General features: G+C 45.1%; 1 protein-coding gene across 3 annotated transcripts in view; it reads right to left on the bottom strand.

Annotated features, from left to right (window-relative positions):
* Positions 1 to 15,480, bottom strand: part of Cers6 (ceramide synthase 6) — a 246,434-nt gene extending 230,954 nt beyond the window's left edge. For all 3 annotated transcript variants that reach the window (XM_029473798.1, XM_021151369.2, XM_029473812.1), the window contains exon 1: positions 15,117 to 15,480. In XM_029473798.1, the coding sequence (XP_029329658.1) occupies positions 15,117 to 15,286 (170 nt within the window). In that variant the 5' untranslated portion in view covers positions 15,287 to 15,480. The remainder of the gene's footprint in view (positions 1 to 15,116) is intronic.
* Positions 15,481 to 16,311: the final 831 nt, after the last annotated feature.

The following is a 16,311-nucleotide window of genomic DNA, read 5'->3' as shown; positions in this document are numbered from 1 at the left end:
TATAGAAATCTGTTATTATCTGAATTGAAGATATAGCCAAACATAGACTAGAAAACTTTCTTAGATAAGAAGAACTCAGAAAAACATGTTTTTAAAGTGGAGCGTAAGTCTTAAATGTACAACAGTATAATGTTTCAGCATGCTCAGAATAACAATGTTTCAACATGTCTAGAGTAACAATGTAAGGTTTAAGAACCAGGATGTCTGCTGTGAGATACTGTCTTCTATATGTGGCAAAAAAGCTCAGCAATATGGTCACCTAAGCAAGAAGGGCACAAGGACAGCACCATAAAATCCCACCCCAGCCAAAGAATACAGGCGACTAATGGCTGCTAAAAGAGGGAGACTGGGTCTTCTCCAGGGAGGAGACCCCTGAGAGTTAATCTGATCCCAAGTGGTCAGCACTAAACACAAATACTCATGAGCAGCAGAATATGGACTCAGCAGTCTGTATTTATATATATACATGTGCAGTGTGTGTGTGTGTGTGTGTGGTGTGTGTGTGAACGATAAAGATGGAAAGGTCTTGAATTTGATGGGGTGGGGGGGAAGCACGGGAGGAACTAAAATAGGAAAGAAAAGGGAGAAAGTGATCTAAATTTAGCGCATGTGTAGGGGAATTTCAAAAATATATATAGTAAAATAAATTTAAGAAAGAAAGAAAAATGGTTATTTTAACTGGTTCCTTCTCTTGCTTATAGACTCACATCCTCTTCCCATTTTTCTCTAAAATACTTTCTTATTTGCTTTTCTCCTACCAGTGGTGTTATTAGGAGTGGGATCTAGATCTTTGTGAGAGCACTGTACACGTGTGTGTGTGTGTGTGTGTGTGTGTGTGCATTCTCTCCACTGCCTCCCCCTGAAAAGAAAAAGTACTCAGTTTTTGGTTGTGGCAAACACCAGAGACAACATTGTCCTTCACAGGAAACCAATGGCTTTGTGTAGAAACATGAGCTTTGTTGCCTGTACTAGTTTTGTATCTTCACTCTGAAATTTAATTTTAATTAATTTATAAAACTAGGTCAATACTAACAAGAGGAAGTTTATGAGAAAGGAAGTTAACAATGGCCTCTTAATCTGTCTAGTTAAACACATGAGTTAGGGCATTTTCTTTGTGGGGTGGCTGGCTTGCCACAAATGAAGCCATCTCCAAATGGAGGTCCTTTGATGTCCAAGATCTTCTTCCTAGTTGAATGGGGTGCTGCCAGGAGCTGACACGTCTCAATGTCAAAAGCTTTAAAGTATTAATTAACAAAAACATCTTTAGTGGGTTCACTTCATTGTGGTGACTCAGTGATCTCTTCAGTCAGGCATATTTTGGGCATGTTTCTGTATGTGTCCTGTTGACAATAAAAAAAAAACGAAAGCATACAGCTGTTTGTTGGGTAAGTGGTAACTACACATTTGAGAGCTAGGTTTTATAATTAGTGTAAATACCCATTAGGGTATAATGTGATTGAACCAGGTTTACCAATTTTTGGTCCAAATCAGAGTTCTAGGTCTTTCTGGCTGTGGCACACCCTGAAAATCAACAAAATCAATGTCACCTCTCTCAATTCCTTTCTTTTTTCTGGGTCTCACTTCCTCCAAATCTGAGCACTGACAAGAAATAACATTCTCAACTCCACTTGCAAAGGCAAGCACATCTCCTGTCACTTCTTCAGAGTTCCCAGAGCAACACCCTCACTCTTAGATGGACTTTTAAAACAGGCCAAATTAAAAGTCCCCAGGACAAAGTGCATCCACTTTAGGAACACTTTAGACAACACGAAAGACTTAAAATTCCTTCGATTATCTGAATGTTGGGCAAAGGTTTAGACCCTGGCTAACAAAGTGGAATGGGGACTGATAGAAAAGAAGGCTTGCAAGCTCGCTTCTCTTTCAATGCAACACTTCTTTGTCTCATCATCTTCAGCTCTGGAGAGAGAGAAAATTGTCCAGCAAAAAAAAACAAAAAAACAAAAAAAAAAAACTATCATCTCAACTCCGTGGAAAGCCATAACCAGCTGCATATCCTTTTTTTTTAAATCAGAAAAAACTTTAGCCCTGTACCATGAAGTCACGTCTGAAAACAGTGTGAACATTTTATTCCGTGTTATTTATTACAGTTTCAAAACATAAAAGAATTTTAATGTTGAGGTTAGCAAACATCCTACTGAGAGCTCCCAGGAACTCGCCGTGTATGGATGTAGACTGGTCCCACGCATCATCGCTCTAGCAAATACAAGTGATAACAGAACAGCTTGCAACAGCTGAGGGCCTGAGGTCAATGCGAGTCCCCTCAAACTGCTTCCATGCATGCACATCATACACTTTGGATTTGATGACGTAGCCTATTTCAAGCAAGAGGGGAACTAAGATACAGAATAGCAAGGAAGTGGGATACAGTGGTCAAAAGGTGGGAGCAAGCCCCAGCTTGCCCACTAGCTGCCCTCCAGTCTTACATGGCTTGACTGTGCCAGATGAAAAGAGCTCAGGAGGGCCAGGAGGGCGGGCTGACAACCATGAACCCAGCTCTTAGAGAGCTACAGGTAAAGCTATCTCCAAGGGAGGCAACCTCAGAATGCCTTGAATCTCCTAGTCCGTGACCCTTTTGTTTTCAGAGTCTGCTTTTTCAAATAAACACGGGTACCCAACTGTAGGGAAAGCAAGAGTCAAACATTGAAAAGCTCGACACAATCAGACTCACAAGACACATGGGCAACAAAGTGCTTGCTGGTCCGCCCCACGCCTCAGAAATAACAGCTGGTGGCCAACCACCACCTGGGTGTCTATTTTTTCCCTTTACAAGCCACAGGCAGCCTGTTGAGTGTGGCTGATGAACAATCAGCTCAACAAGCTAGACGGAGCACACAGTGGTGGCAAAGGCAGAGGGGGAGGGAGGGAAAGAGGGAGGCGGAGGGGGGGGAGGCTGGGGGGGAGGCGGGGGGGGGGGTGAGGAGGAGGCGAGTACATGATTTCAGTGACACACAGGGTCAACATGTGGGCGGGAAGGAGTCAGTACACAGAGAACTGGCCCTGGGCATCTGAGAGCCACAACCCACACTTTTGATACCCGTCACTAAAAAAAAAAAAAAAAAAAAAAAAAATTAAGTCACAAATCTTGGCACATGGACAATGGGGCAGGGAGCTCCTGCAACTCCGTCTCCATTGAATCTCCTTTCTACAGTCACTCTCGGTCTCTGTAGGGTGAGGCAGTACAACTGTTTTCGCTGTGTGGACCCTGGCTGTGACACACAAGTGCTTAGTGGGGAAGGACAGTGAGTCGAGCTCTCCCTGCACTATGGGTCCTTCCTCAGGGGCACTGTCTGCAGATTTCAGGCTCTGCCAGGACCTGAGTACCACAGTCCCTCTGAGGCTCTAAAGTTTCCGTGCCCCTCTAGAGAGAGCTAGAGCTTTGCATCTTGGCCATTATTTCTCAATATGGCTTCAGATTATGGGTGTTCCATACCATGTGTGACAGTGTTACAGGTCACCCAGCTCTTGAAGGGTATTTTATCGATTTAACATATTTGGGTTTAGAATCAGTTTCCCTGGATGTGTAACAACTTTGAGTCAGTTTTATTATTTTTTTAACATCACCTACAAATAATATACTCCTCTTACTGGAAGCGAGCGATCACCATCCCCACCCTACTGGCTGATCCATGGTAGACTGAACTAGGTTGGAAAGAGTAAGTTTCAACTTCCTTCAAAGCAGGAAAGTTCACGATTCCGCTAACTATGGCGAAGGCAATTTTTGGACTTGCCACTGTAAAAATTGTGGTTTTATTTATCTCTGCCTCACTTCCTCATTTAAAGGACAACCCACCACAAACACTGTACTAAATCACCCTAAAATACTGTCGGTGCCCTTTTCTCCAAAATGGCAGATTTAAAGTATTACTTACACGGCCAGACATTTACAAATTATATTTAAATTATGGCTAGTTGGAAAAACGCCCATGGCTGAGAGCAAATCCCTCCTGCATTTCTGAAGTGAAGTGAGGTTAGACATAAATACTACACACACACACACATACACACACACACATGGGGGGTCTACTCCTCTGTTTCTCTGAAAAAGACACCAATGTATTTTTTTCCAGCCCAAGTTGAATGACTGCGTTTTTTATAAATATGATCCCAAAGGTAATAGACTGAACCTTCTTTTTTATTTTAACGTTTTAATTGTGTGTATATTGTGTGACTATGAGTTTGTGCATACAAGTATAGTCCCTGCAGAGGCCAGAGGGGGTATCAGACACCCTGGAGCTACAGTTGCTGGCAGCTATGAGCCACTTGACTTAGGTGCACGAAACAGAGCTTCCTTCCTCCGTAAGAGGAGTACACAGTCTTAACTGCCGAGCTGTTTCTCCAGCCCTATTTCTTTTCTTCTTTGGCATCAAAAGGAAGTAATCCACAAGACCTCAAATTCTGAAAGGGATCAGCCAGTAGTCAGTCTTGATGCTTTCCCATGTTGGGAAGCTATTAGTGGGAGAAAAGGAGCTCGGAGCTATCTTGTTATTAATAATGCCCAAGCCCATCAAATGTATTACATGTGGATGGAGTAGCCAAGACCCCATTCTTCATGAAGCTGCTAGGGCTGCTCTGGCTGATACCAATCATCCTTCCCAGAAGACAAACCTAAAAAAGAAGAGGAAAGGGAATAGGGAACACACAATTACAACGAGTGGAGATGCCCTGCCTAGATAAGACTGGCTCTGTACAGGAAGTGGGTGTGTGTGTGTGTGTGTGTGTGTGTGTGTGTGTGTGTGTTCATCATGCGCAGTGGAGTCAGCTAGATGTGGTATCTGGACATCAGAGTTCTGCCCACATCCCAGAAAGTGACTGCCAAGAGACACCTGTGAATGGCCAGAATAAACCTGCAGGAAGAGCAGCCACTCCTCCAACCATTCTCTTCCCCAACCTCACACTAACTCTGTTTTACCGAGAAACTGTGTCTGAAGGGGTTTAACCTGCTTCCAGGACTGTGGTTTGTAAGTGACAGAGCCAGAATAAGGTTCTGATCCTTAGTCAATACGAATGCCAATTTTTATGTTTGCTATTACCACTGGTAATAGCAAATGAACCCATTTCCCTTGGGTCTGCAGGCAATAAAACAGAGATGAGACCAGGAGTGGGAGGTGAGCTGAGATTCCCTGCAAGGTAGGACAGGAATGGAGTTTCCTTCGAAAACCCTAGAGAAAGATTTCTCCCAAGAGCTCCCGGTCAAAGGTGCAGGATCTGGGGATCCAGGGATCCAGATTTGATGTGGCTTGTCACTGGCCGTCACCTCTTCCAAACAGATGACTTTTGTGTAACCAAACAAGCAGTCTCTGGTGCACAATACTCATTATGGAGAGTTGAGGGGGTGTGCCTGCGTCTTCCTCCCTAACCAGGCAGGCACACTGCTGAAGGATAGTGCTTCAAGTCCCAACACTAAATATTTACTCAACCAATTCAATCTTCCAGTCCCAGGGTCAAGTACATAACTGGGCCTCCTTGTAGCCTGCACCACAGCACCCTCCCATGCCCCCCACACTGACAGGCTAAATTCCATTACTGAACATTACTTCCCAGGAGGTGCTAAACACTACACTGCCGCATCCAAATGACACGATGTGTAGTTTTAATTGGGTCCCCTTTCTGAACTACAAAGCAGGCACCTCTACCCCCATTTTTCAGTTGAGGACAACTGACTCCAGAGAAGTCAGTCCACTGCTACATGGCTGGTAAAAGAAAATCCAGACTTTAACCCAAGTTGCATAATCTTTCTGCTATCTGTGCACCTGTTAACTCTTGTTACAGCTGTACATGTCTAATTAAGTGCAGGAAACATACAAGGCTATCGATTTCAGTGCACCATCCTCCTCATGCCTTCTGATGCGCCTGAAAACACGCCCACTGGCACACGACACCATTACTCTCTACAACACCCAAGTGACTGATTGCCACTTTCCTTCTCCATTTTCCAACACTCAAGACACTGTGTCCAAATTACCGCTCTGCTTACATGGCCAAGTCAATTCATCCTGCTTCAAAACGGTGATTTACTAAGACAAGATCTGCAGGGCCACTCAGACTAGTTGGCAACTCTCTCTGGGACTGGCCAAATCAGTCCCATACAAGATTTTAGATGGTTTTCCATGTCCTCTCCCTACTTTAAATGATCCCTCTCCCTCTCTTGAGACTTCCTGGTGCCCCTAGTGCCTCTAAAGAGTCTTCACTAATGTAGAAATAGAGAGAGGGAGGGAGGGGAGAGGGGAGAGGGGAGAGGGGAGAGGGGAGAGGGAGGGAGGGAGGGAGGCAGGCACAGAAAATAAAGGAGCCGTGCTTTCAGGCAGCTCCATGGAAGCAGGAATATCATGTAACCTGAACACCTCCCAGATAAGATGTGACATTTATGCAGACAATGGCAAGTCCCAGCAAATGTTAGTCCTAGGTCACTGTGCAAAGAGATTACCTGGTAAAGAAATCTCTCTCTCTCTCTCTCTCTCTCTCTCTCTCTCTCTCTCTCTCTCTCTTCCGTAATTAAAAACCATTCGGCTATTTTCACCACACCCCACAATCCAATTCTGAGATAATAAATGCAAAGGCCTGGAGAGGAAGCACTAGCACCCTGAAAGAGGTCCATTCTGAAAGACATCAGGAAAAAAACAAAATCCTTTTTGAAAATTCCCCAAATATTCTCACAGATGATTTAAAGAAAGCAGAGTTTTATACAAGGACTAGACCTAAACACTTTAATCAATTTTCAAAACAAGTGTTCTGCATCTATCTGACACACCCGAGCCACCGCACTATGCAGCTTTCAGAAAGTTATATTCAAATATTCAGATGTTCTAATCACTTGCTTCCAAACAGCATGTGACAGCAAATGGAAAGAGGCAAGAGAACCAAACCTGATCTCACCTCTCCCAAATCTCCTCAGAACCATGGCCCATGTCACATGGCTCAAGGAGGAAATTACCATACCTTGCTTGTAAATGTATCCTGCACTGACTGGGATACATTTACTGTAATCCTGAAATGCAGGAGAACCACACACTGAGTTCTTCTAGAGCCCTGCATACCCCCTTGGGAAACCACGCACTGTGCTTTTCCAGAGCCTTGTACGCCCTCTGCCATGCTGATTAACAAACTGGTTTGCCAGCCTTGGCCATGCATGCCTTTAATTCCAGCACTTGGGGAGGCAGAGGTCAGCAGATCTCCAGGAGTTCAAGGCTAGCCAGGGCTACACAGTAAGCTCCAGGACAGCTAAGGCTACATAAGGAGAACTTGTCTCCAAGTAAAATAAAAAAATAAAAATAGAACAAAATAAATGAATAAAATAGCAAGATAAGCTCTTCTATGCAAGTGTCTTTCACAAACACTCAGTGAGCTCAGGTGCTTACGGATTTCTGATCTCAATGCGTCTTCCCTCCCCTCCCCTTCCACACACCCCTGCTACTAATTCCATACAGAAGAGGACCAATCATCGATCTGAAGATAATTATTCAGTTTAATGCTTGAGGGAACCAACACCAAGGAGTGGCACATCTGTTTCATCTACAAAGGTGCCAGACCTAGGGCACTGAAGACAGTTATGTCTAGAGAGTGACATTTTTTAACTCATTGAAATGTCTATATTTTTTTCTCTTTTGTTGTAGTAAAATGCATTTGACACAAAAGGTCGGATCTTAACCATTTTTTAAGTGTACAGCTTTATTTTTACTGCTGCCATCTGAATGTTCCTGGCTCTCTTCTTCTCCACTCTGACATGCTGAAACCGAATTAACGATATGATGGCATTCAGTGGGTATGGGGATATGTATTTTTCTGTGGGTTAGTTAGTTATTGGTTTTTATAGATTTACTTTTAGTAGTTTTAATGATGTACATAGATGTGAGTGCGGGTGCCTGTGGAGGCCAGAGGATATGGAGTTAAATGCTAGTCTAAGACACCCCCTTACACACATACACACACACACACACACACACAAGTGCTAACCAAACTCAGGTCCTCCCCCATAGTAGTGTATGTTCACAACCTGGCCATCTCACTGGCACGTAAGTCCTTTTTTAATCAAAAGTTCAGAATTATAGCAATGACTTTAGACACTGTCTCCAAGGGTCCCTGCCTGGAAAAGCTATTCACTCTTCCTGGCTCTGCCCTCATCCCAGCCCTGCCTCTCCATCTCACTCTCCACCATAGACTCAAGTATGGACTACCTCCTCCTGACAGCATCTCTCTACTGTGCACTCAGAAACCTTCCTGATGAGAAAATGCTTATAGGGAGGGAGAGGCAGGAGGCAGAAAGAAATACAAGAGTGTAAACATGATCAGATAAACAGAACAAGACGAGGAGGAGGGAGAGGAGGAGGGAGAGGAGGAGGGAGAAGAGGAGGGAGAGGAGGAGGGAGAGGAGGAGGGAGAGGAGGAGCAGGAGGGGCAGGAGGAAGAAGATCTCTTTTCTGACAAAAATAAACATAAAAACCTCATCTCTTCATCTCAATAAGAAAATATCCATGACTTCAGAGAAAGCAAAATGTAAGCTACTGGTTGATTTTGAAATGAGTTATTTCCAGAGTCGACACGCACAATTCATATTCCAACAGAAAACTATCTTCAAGTCTCCTAGGAAATCTGCACTCTCTCAAGGACTAAGGACTGCCAAGGACTAGCGTCCTTCCAGACAGCTATCTGGCAACCTGTATCCGTCAAGAACACTGGAGTGGTTATTCCTTAGGACTTAGAAATGCTACTTCTTGAACACATGCTGTTAAGAAATCAATGGAACTGAAAGATTAATCTACAAGAACTAGAAGATAGCCTGTAATGCAAACCCAGCAGAACGACACATCCCCAGTATAGAATGGGGGGTGGGGGATAAAATCTTAAGGATAATGGTTATTGAGGTACCACTAATATGAAACGGCAGATAAGCTTTAAGAGGCCAGTGTGCTTAAACAACAAAGAGAAAGAAGATAAAGGGCAATCCAACCATACCATCAAGTCAAATTGGTCACCCCAATACCCTGACTCAAAGGTATTTGAGAAGTGGTCAAAAGAAGATGAAAGAGGGAAAAATATAAAATTTTGCTTTAGAAATCTGGTTTTGTCTGGTGACAGGGAGAGAAATGAAAATCTTGTATTGGGCTGTATTTTTTACTTAGCCACTTTACATCCTGTTCACTGCCCCCACCCCCACCCCCACCTGGTGACCCCCTCCCACAATCCTTCTTCCCTTCCCCCTCCCCTTCTCCTCTGAGCAGGTGAGGACACACACACACACACCCCCCCCCCGGGTATCCCCTCACCCTGGCAGAGAAGTGTAAACTTAACAAATTTGAAGCTTTCCACATGCAGTGAGCGCCTGGGCTCCAGCATTTGTCAACAAGGCTTAGTCAAGTACCTTAAGACAGACAGACAGACAGACGAGGCGATGCCTGGCAAAGCCACAGTAGAGATTCACCCGAAAGCCCATCTCCACAAACCACTACTTCTGGAATACCCTCCAAGCTAGGAACTCCAGAGAGGAACTATGCAGCCCTCCCCTCCCCTCCCACCCACATGGGGAACAGAGAAGCTCACAAAAAAGCCCCAAGCGGCGCCTGGACACTGGTTTCATAACATGTAGCATCTGTAAGTCATTTGTGGTAGGGTCAGGTTTTCACACAGACTTCCCCTACCGTCCCAGTGCACTGCACACAGTACAGAATCACACCTTTTACCCTCTGCTCAGCCTATTACAAACAGCTGAATTATCACACCATGATAATGCAAAAGTCTTTTATTTTGCCGAATGAAAAACTCTTGCTAAACTTCTTCAAATAACACTGTCCATTTTATTTGTTTACCCACATTAAAAAAAAAAATCCTTGGTAATAATTTTCTCCCAACCTAGGTTAAAAACCATAATCAAGAATCTCTTTGTGTGAGAACCCAGCTTTTAGCTCTTATATCTGTGTGTGACACAGCAGGTGTCTACAGTTTTAATCTCCATAACACCATTTCTCTAATAAGCTAAGTAAGGTGCATTTATAGCATTTAATATCTAACCCCGAGTTCACGCAGAGAAAACCACTCCTGTGGAGGTTCGTCCTCTCTTCTGAACTGGGTCTGACTGAAGGTAGCTGCATTTCTGTATAGGAACACCTGTCAGTAGTGGATATTAAACCGGCTCCAGCACATTTCTGTGGTAGTCCTTCTCTAACTCCCCCGACCCAAGCACACCACCGCACTCCATCCTCTTCCCCATCCCTTGATTCCCTTGCTGCTCAGGTGCCCTTACCTGATCCATCAGCAAGGCAGAGACTTAAGGAAAACAATAAGGAAAGGCCTGCCAGCTAGACATCTCCTTCCACAAAACTTAAGACACCTGTGCCCTGGTGGTTTGGGAAGACACTGCCCTTTTGGATCTGAGCACTGCTCTCTGGGCTGGGACGGTCAACTCCTGAAAAATGATATTCCTCATGTGCTGTGGCACTCAGAGTCACCCTGTCAGGAGTGAGCTACTGCTCTCTCACCCAGTCAGATGCCAGCTCAACTCTGGATTCCAACAAAAAGAGTTCTGAAAGAGATCAAACAAATTGTTTTCTCTGTAGAAGTTTGCTTTTGGCTAGGCAGGCACTTTGTGAACGTTTAGGAACACAAGTGATAATACCCCAAATAAGTCTTTTCTTCTAAACACAACAGGAAAACACCTTTAAAATGATTGGCTAGAATATCCTTGCAAAAAAAAACAAACAAAATCCACTTTATTCGGAGAAGGCTTATTTCTGCTTCCCAAAGCATGATGGTTAAGTCCCTCAGAGTCCCATGAGATAATAACGACCAACCTTCAACTACAGGGGATCCACCAGAGTCAGAGATTTGGAAGGAAAGGCGAAGTGCAGACCCTACACCGCAGCCACCACCCACGCCCATCTTTTCATATCCAGAAGACTAGAAAGCAGTGAAGAGCTAGCTGTACCACCACAGCTATTGCATCATGATTGGCAACAGCCAAATTCATTCAGCTCAGTAGCTGCCAACAGATGGATGGAGAAATAAGTTATATACCCAAAATGGAGCACTCATTTGACCTTAAAAAAAGAATGTCTTTCATTTGCAACATATATGAGGTTAAAATAAGCCAGATCTTTAGAGAACAAATACCATATGTTCATATAAATACATATATACATATATATGTATGTGTGTATACATACTTGTATGTATATATACACATATCCATACATATACACACATATACATGTAAGTATATATAAATCTTCATATCCATATACACACATATACTCACATGTCTTCCAACCTTACACAATCACTATTATACAAGCAGAGAGTAGACTGGAAGTTACTAGAGGCTCCAGAGTACAAAGAATAGAAACAGAGGTCAAGTTTTAGTTAGGAGGAATGTCTTTTTAAGATCTACTACTTAGGAAGGCAACTGTGCCAAATAAAATTGTGTACACCACTTAAGAACTTCCAAGAATAAATACTCACATGAGAAGAAATAAATTTCTCAGGTGACAGGTACGTTTGTTCATGGGAAGAAATTATCATTGCACACCGCAGCACTCTTTACCCCACAAATAAACCTTTAGTCGGTTCGTGCAGAAAAAATAAAAATAAGAAAGTCTTGATGGCGTAAGTGGCAACACTTAAAGAATATCTTTCAATGGTCATTTGGTTTTGAGGAATAAACATACCTCCGGCAGGATCTGCTCCAAGCATGCAATGCATGCTCACTACAACTTGACTATTCTGATCATGGTCAGAACTGTCGGCATCTCTCTTACATCCATCAAGAAGAAAATACAGTAAAGTTGCCGTTCATAAGTATAATTCCCACAAGGTTTATTCCCAATCAGGAACTCAACCAAACTTTAATTTCTCATGTACGAGACATTTTTTTAAAAAGTGAAGTTGGAAGAAGCCTTTGTTACGATTCCCAGGGACAGTCTGAAGAATAGGAACAAGTGTTAAATCAAGACATGGAATAGATGATAATTCTTCACTATCAAGTATTTTTTTTTTCTGTCTTCAAGTCACCAACATAATATAATGGGAGACACTATAATTTTCATTCTTTTGATTTGTTTTGTTTTGTTCTGTTTTGGTTTTTTGAGACAGGGTTTCTCTGTATAGCCCTAGCTATCCTGGAACTTGCTCTGTAGACCAGGTTGGCCTAAAACTCAAGAGATTTCACCTGAATCTGCCTCCCCAGTGCTGGGATTAAAGGCATGAAGAGATGCTATTTGTTTTTCAACAGTTTTACTCTGCTAATCAGACAGTAAGTACACTGGCTCATGCCACTTCTCTCCAGGGCTAAGGGTTGTATAAGGCTACTACTAACAGCCGGGGAGGTCTGGGTATTTCACAGGCTCAAGTCAGTGACCTTAGACTGCTCTATTTTTAATCAGCCATGCTGGGACACCATATTGTTCTCCATATGTTGTTGCAAAATGACATGTTCTGGCCACTACTGCCTCCTCTGTCACACCCCAACAGTGGCAGAAAAAAAAAGAAAAAAGAAAAAGAAAAGATAGAGCTAGTCAATTGATAAGACCTGACTCATCTATTGATAAGACCCGACTCAGTCAGTTCCTTAGTGCTTTCCTGTGTGAAGAGAAATGTGTTATACTCAAGACACACTCAAGTGTGTAATTCTGCAAAAACATTACTGACTTTTCTTAATGGGAGATAAAGATCTTGGATAATCAAAGATCTCCTAGTATGCTCTCAAGTTTGAAGTAAATGATAATCAAAGCACAGACTCTTGGAAAAGGTGTCTCTATTACAAAAGCATTCATTTTATGATGGGATTCTTTAATGTTAGCCAATACGGAACACTACAAAGAAACAAACTCCACGTGCATCATGTCAAAAGGGTACCTAGCATAAGCTGTATCTTTGACAACAATCCAGTCTGGCTCAGCTACAGACACTGGCAAGATGCACACCATAGGTTGAATAGCAGAGTGTGTACTTTGGGTTTGATAAAAACCCAAAAATGTAGAACCTCTCGCTCCAGATGTAATTACTCTCTGACTTTTAGATACCTGGTTCTGAATGGTTAAAGTTACATCTGTCAGGACCATAGAAGGAAGAAACAAAGTAGTTACCGTCCACAAAGTCAGCAGCATCCCACCGCACTCGGGTAACAAAGAGTCATTACTCACTTCCTAGACAGTCCATTAAATGTCTTCTACTCTCGTCGATGGCCTCCCGCGCGCGCACGTACACACGGACACACACGGACACACACACACACGTCATCACTACTGGTAGTTGAAGACTGCTTGCTGATCCTCTTGTATAAATTCTTAAAGTCATTAGATTATGCTAGGAAGAAAAATATTTCTAAAAAAAAGAAAACTGAACCTTCAGTCTGATATTACATCAGTGGTATGTGTGCGCGCGTGTAAGACAAAGAAAGCCAAGCACAAACCAAGCTATCTTCAATATTTTCCAACCTACTGAAGAGCCCAGAAGCAGACTGAGAGAGAATGCTGAGGAAATGTAGCTTTCACATATGGTTCATGAGCTGCCTTGATTTTTGTTCTACAAAACTGACAACTAGAGATTTCCTTTAAAGTGGGTACCCAAAAGTGAATCCTGACAGATTTCATCGGGTGTCATCCAGCAACTATGTATGGAGCCCCCCCTCCAAACTGTGCCTGCACTGGCAACAGCCTGCTATTATTCCTGAAAGTCAGCTTGTCTTTGCAGAAATGGCACGGTTGGACCCGAGTTCCTATTTTCTGTAAGTAAATACTTGTAGCCTTCAAACACACCAGCTTTGTCACAGTGAGACTCGGCGCTGGATCAATGACATATTTGCACTGGATGCCAATCCTTTTAAAATAGAGGCTGTCCCTTTGTGCGAGTCAATTTCAGCATGGCAACAGCTGACTTACTTCACAATCAACAACACTGCCCATTGAAAACTACACCTTCCTTAGCACAAAACATACTTTTTTAGTTCCCAGGAAGCTTAGCTGCTATTTCAGGCAACAAAAGACACAAAAGATACATTCTGACATTCTCAATAATGGATTTAGGCAAACCAATAGTAAACAAGATAGCAGCAGCCTGAGCAACAGCCAAGGTGAGCTGGAGGCAGGGAAGGGAGGTTGGAGTAGAAATGGATATTTGTGATCTAAGAAATCAGCCTTCGCTGATGAATGGAGGTGGGAGGAGGAAAGAGGAAGGCGATTTTTTTTTTTCAGTTAAAAGAAAGAAGTGTGCGGTGCTGATTTTGTTTCACGAGTAAGTGTTGAATGCACAGCAGGCAAGATCTAGTTCTGTGACTTAAGGCTGACTCAGTGAGAGTAACACAAGTTTGTGTGCGGTTACAATGGCGAGATCTAACCAAATCGAGGACTCATACCAAGAATTATGAGACAATTCTTTTAACGTTTCAAGTGTCTTCCGGTACCAGCAAGACGCTTATGATTAGTCACGGGGTTCTACTATCGATTCAAATGACTATTTCGAGGGGCACCCGTCCTGTTCTGTCCTCTTTTAAAGAAACCAGTAACGATCCGGAGTGCTGTCGTCACCTATTTCCCAGGACCCAGGGCCTAAAACTCCGTGTCACGGATGGAAGCCAGGGTGCAAGCTAAAGCCAAAGGTCCGAGCAAATTCTTCTGCAGCGCGGCCCGCGTGCGTGCAAGAGTGGAAAGGCTGGAAGTGTGTGCGCTCCTCCTCCCTCCGGGCCGCGCGTCCCCATCGTTCCAGGCTGTCAGGTGGGTGGCGGCGAGCCTCGGAGGAGAAGCCCAATCTGGAAGCGCCTAGTGCCGGCTCGGAGGGAGCCGGCCGAGCCCTCGGCGCAGCGGTTCCCCGCGGCCAGCCTCCGCTCACCTTTGTTCGCCGACCCTCTCTAGGAGGAGGAAGCCGGGAAAGGAGGAGCGCGGGCGGTGACCAAGCGCCCTGCCGCCTCTTCGTGGCGCCCCGGAGGAAATCCGCGGTCGAGTTGGACCCTCTCTAGCTCCCTAGAAGTCAGCCTAGCCGAGGGATCGGGGACCCCACAGTGAACACAAAGGTTGGGAGGTGTGAGCCCAAGCGCGGGGGCGTGCGCCACGGAGCAGGCGAGTGTGCACGCGTGTGCGTGTGTGCGGGAGAGCAGGCACTCCGGCCCTTCTTACCTCTCGAAGATGAGCCGCACCATGAAGATGCAGAAGGCCAAGGGGAAGGCGAGGTAGAGGTCCTCCGCCTGCGGAAAGGTGGCTTCCTCCGTGTTCTTCAGGTCTGCCCAGGTGACATTGTGCGGAAGCCAAAACCGCTCGTTCCAGAACCAGGCTAAGATCCCTGCCATCTTGCTTTGTCCACTCCGGTGTCGCTGCTCCCGCGCTCCTCCGAGCTCTCTGCAGCTCAGGGCACTGGGGATGCGCGCTGGGTTGGCCGGGAGCCTTTGCCGCTGCCGCTGCCGCTCCGCCTGCCGCCGCCTCCTCCGTGGCCGCTGCACTCTCAGGCTCGGCGATCCGCTCCACTCCTCCCTTTGGCCGCGCTGGGAAAGGGGCCGCCTCGCCTGTCACGTGGCAGCCTGGCCGTACGCCCTGATTGGCTAGTGTTCCCGTCAAACACCGAGGCACACGCGGCCGGCTCGCCCACGCCCTGGGAGCTGCGGGCCGCGCTCTGGCTCTGGACCCGCACCTGGAGCGCGTCCCGCACCTCTGTCCCAGCCCCAAGTTGGGTCGCACCTGGTCAGAACGCCAGCTCCTGCCCCACTGGAGTGTCTGCGCCCTTGTCCTCTTCCTGAGCGCAGGGAGGCGAAAAGGAGCCTGGCTGGGGCCGAGCTTCCAGAGAGAGCCCTGCGCTGAAAAAGAACCTCAGAAGAAGAAGTAGGGGGCGCAAAGGCAAAGGAGGAAAGAGTGGGAGGGGAAGGATCATCCTCTCCAGTGCTAAAAGAAAATCAGGAACTGGGGCTGGATGATTTGGCAAGAGACTTCTGCCTCCGACCCTCACCTCACCCCCCTCCTTGACCTTCCTGCCATGTTTTACACTACTGCTTCCCTTTGAGCTGGGTCCCCCAAGGAACAAGACTCCTAATTTTGATTTATGAAGTAGCACAAGAAATTAGGCATTTATGATTGATAAATGAATTGCTTGATGATGGTGTCTAATGGTGATAGCAGCTAGTAACGGCAGCATTATGGGGAACTGCGGCAGTAACCTCTGAAAATACTGTGGGAACCACATTTTGACTTGGTAGATAATGGGGGCAGGGGTATTTATTCCTCCTCTCCCTCCCTTTAAACCAAACTCTCAAGGCCTCCTGATTCTCACCTCCTGTTCTTTATTGAACTTCCATTCATGCCTTCCCCACCCAATGAAGTCACT

This window comes from Mus caroli, chromosome 2 (assembly GCF_900094665.2).
Source record: "Mus caroli chromosome 2, CAROLI_EIJ_v1.1, whole genome shotgun sequence".
Lineage (NCBI taxonomy): Eukaryota > Metazoa > Chordata > Mammalia > Rodentia > Muridae > Mus > Mus caroli.
This window is presented reverse-complemented; position numbering and strand designations above follow the sequence as displayed.